Here is a 1868-nt window from a genome sequence, read left to right on the forward strand (position 1 = left end):
GTTAAACAAAGAAGACCTACAAGTTAGGCGGAGTCAAACCTATCAGTGGTTTAAGAGAAATTTCAGAACACCTATAATACAGAAGAACTAAAAATGAAAGGACAAGAAGCCTTTACATTTTTAGAAGATGGTACTTCTGGAGCAGATTTATCTTGCATCTGTCACACAAAGAAATACGAAGAAATCCATCTATAACGTTTCGTCCTCATGCTGTGACTGTAAGGAGTGATTATGATTCCTGAAGAACAGAGTACTTACTTTGTTGGTATTTTTTGAGGTTTGAAGAAGTGCATGTTAAAGATTTTGAAGTTGATGAGACCACTAAAATGAACAGTCCATCCTGACCATAATACTAGAAGCAAGACAAATATTATCTGATAAAAGTAATTTTCTTTACCAGTATAATATTGCAAACATATCCATGGTGATCAAACAAGTACATGGAAACAGAGAGTTGATGTTTGCTTATTCAAACCAAGCAAAACGAAGAAATTAGTCCAAAGACCATAACAAATAGTCCAGATGCTGCATCCTAGTTGTTGTTGTCCGTCCAGAATTGAGCCTGGAGCCAATCCACAGTCTTCTTGTCCAATTGGAAGGCCTTGGCAAGAACTTCATCAGAGATGGGTGGCTTCGCTCCAAAGACCGCATTGGCTATGGTGATCACACCAGGGTTCTGGCTGCTCAGACCAGCAAGAGCGACAGTGCTAGTCTTCCCATTGTTGAACTGGAAGTGGATGAGGCCTTGAGGAAATACGAACACATCACCCTCGTGAAGGACCTTACTGAAGAGCTGGTTGTTGGGGTTAGATGTTACGAAGCCGACGTATAGCGTGCCTTCCAACACTACAAGGATCTCAGTTCCCCTTGGATGGGTGTGAGGAGGGTTGAGACCATAGGGTGCAAAGTCTAGGCGAGCAAGCGAGATGCCAAGGGTGTTGAGCCCAGCAAGTTTGTTCACATCGACTAGAGTCACATTGGACCCAAGCTTGTTTCCCGTGTCACCGGGCTTGTCGAGTCCAGAGAAGAAGAAATCTTCGGCTTTGGCCATCTTGGGGTCCTTGCAGACAAACCCATTCACAAACACTGCAATAATTATAAAAACGATTAGAACTTGGACAATGTATAATAAAAACATACATCAATCATGCATAGTAACAAATGGCACAACTCATAAAATCAATTGTTGATGAGCAGGAATACTGCCATCTGAGTGAAGATCAGCGACGCAGAAGTCTTGGAGTTGGCTAGGATCAGAAGCAATGGCATGAGATGAAGCCAGAGCAAGGAGAGCAAGGAAGAGGAAATGGGCAGCCATCTGTTCTCTCTTTCTAGCTAGCAGAAGAATAGGCAAGAGATATGAAGCAAGGTGTTCTGGAGGAGCTGATATATATAGAGGGAGAGTGGTTGATAAGGCTTGATTTAGTATTCATCAAGAAAAAAGATAAGCTTGATTTAGTCATGCTGACTTCGCTGGAAAGAAGAAGAGAGAACCATGTTAGGTATGCCATAATTTCTAATGCTTCCCCATGTATCTGTTGTTGTCTAAGTAAAAGTTTGAGGAAGTTTTCTGATAACACAAGGGTAGAAAATTATGACAAACTAGTCCAGTAAAGGAAAAGGAAAGGTATAATGTCAAGTTAATCATCCACACATAGATACTGATTTCTATTATTTTATATTATTATATATAATTTATGATATCAATGGCGGTCTTCTTTCAATGAAAATACTTGGGTGGTATTTAGTTCACAATCAAAATCGAAATTATAATGAACCAAAATGGTCAAATTACCCAACGTGTTGGGTTCGTAATAGAAATCAGAATCAAAATCAAAATGAAATTTGAATACTAGATGAGGGTCCAG

General features: G+C 39.9%; 1 protein-coding gene across 1 annotated transcript; it reads right to left on the reverse strand.

Moving 5' to 3' along the window:
• Positions 1–316: 316 nt before the first annotated feature.
• LOC140859500 (putative germin-like protein 2-1) lies at positions 317–1349 on the reverse strand. Its single transcript, XM_073261480.1, has 2 exons — positions 1207–1349; positions 317–1086 (listed from the first exon to the last, which is right to left on the reverse strand). Exons 1-2 carry the CDS (start codon positions 1316–1318, stop codon positions 533–535), a joined length of 666 nt encoding a protein of 221 aa, XP_073117581.1. The 5' UTR covers positions 1319–1349; the 3' UTR covers positions 317–532.
• Positions 1350–1868: the final 519 nt, after the last annotated feature.

This window comes from Elaeis guineensis, chromosome 7 (genome assembly GCF_000442705.2).
Source record: "Elaeis guineensis isolate ETL-2024a chromosome 7, EG11, whole genome shotgun sequence".
Taxonomy (NCBI): domain Eukaryota; kingdom Viridiplantae; phylum Streptophyta; class Magnoliopsida; order Arecales; family Arecaceae; genus Elaeis; species Elaeis guineensis.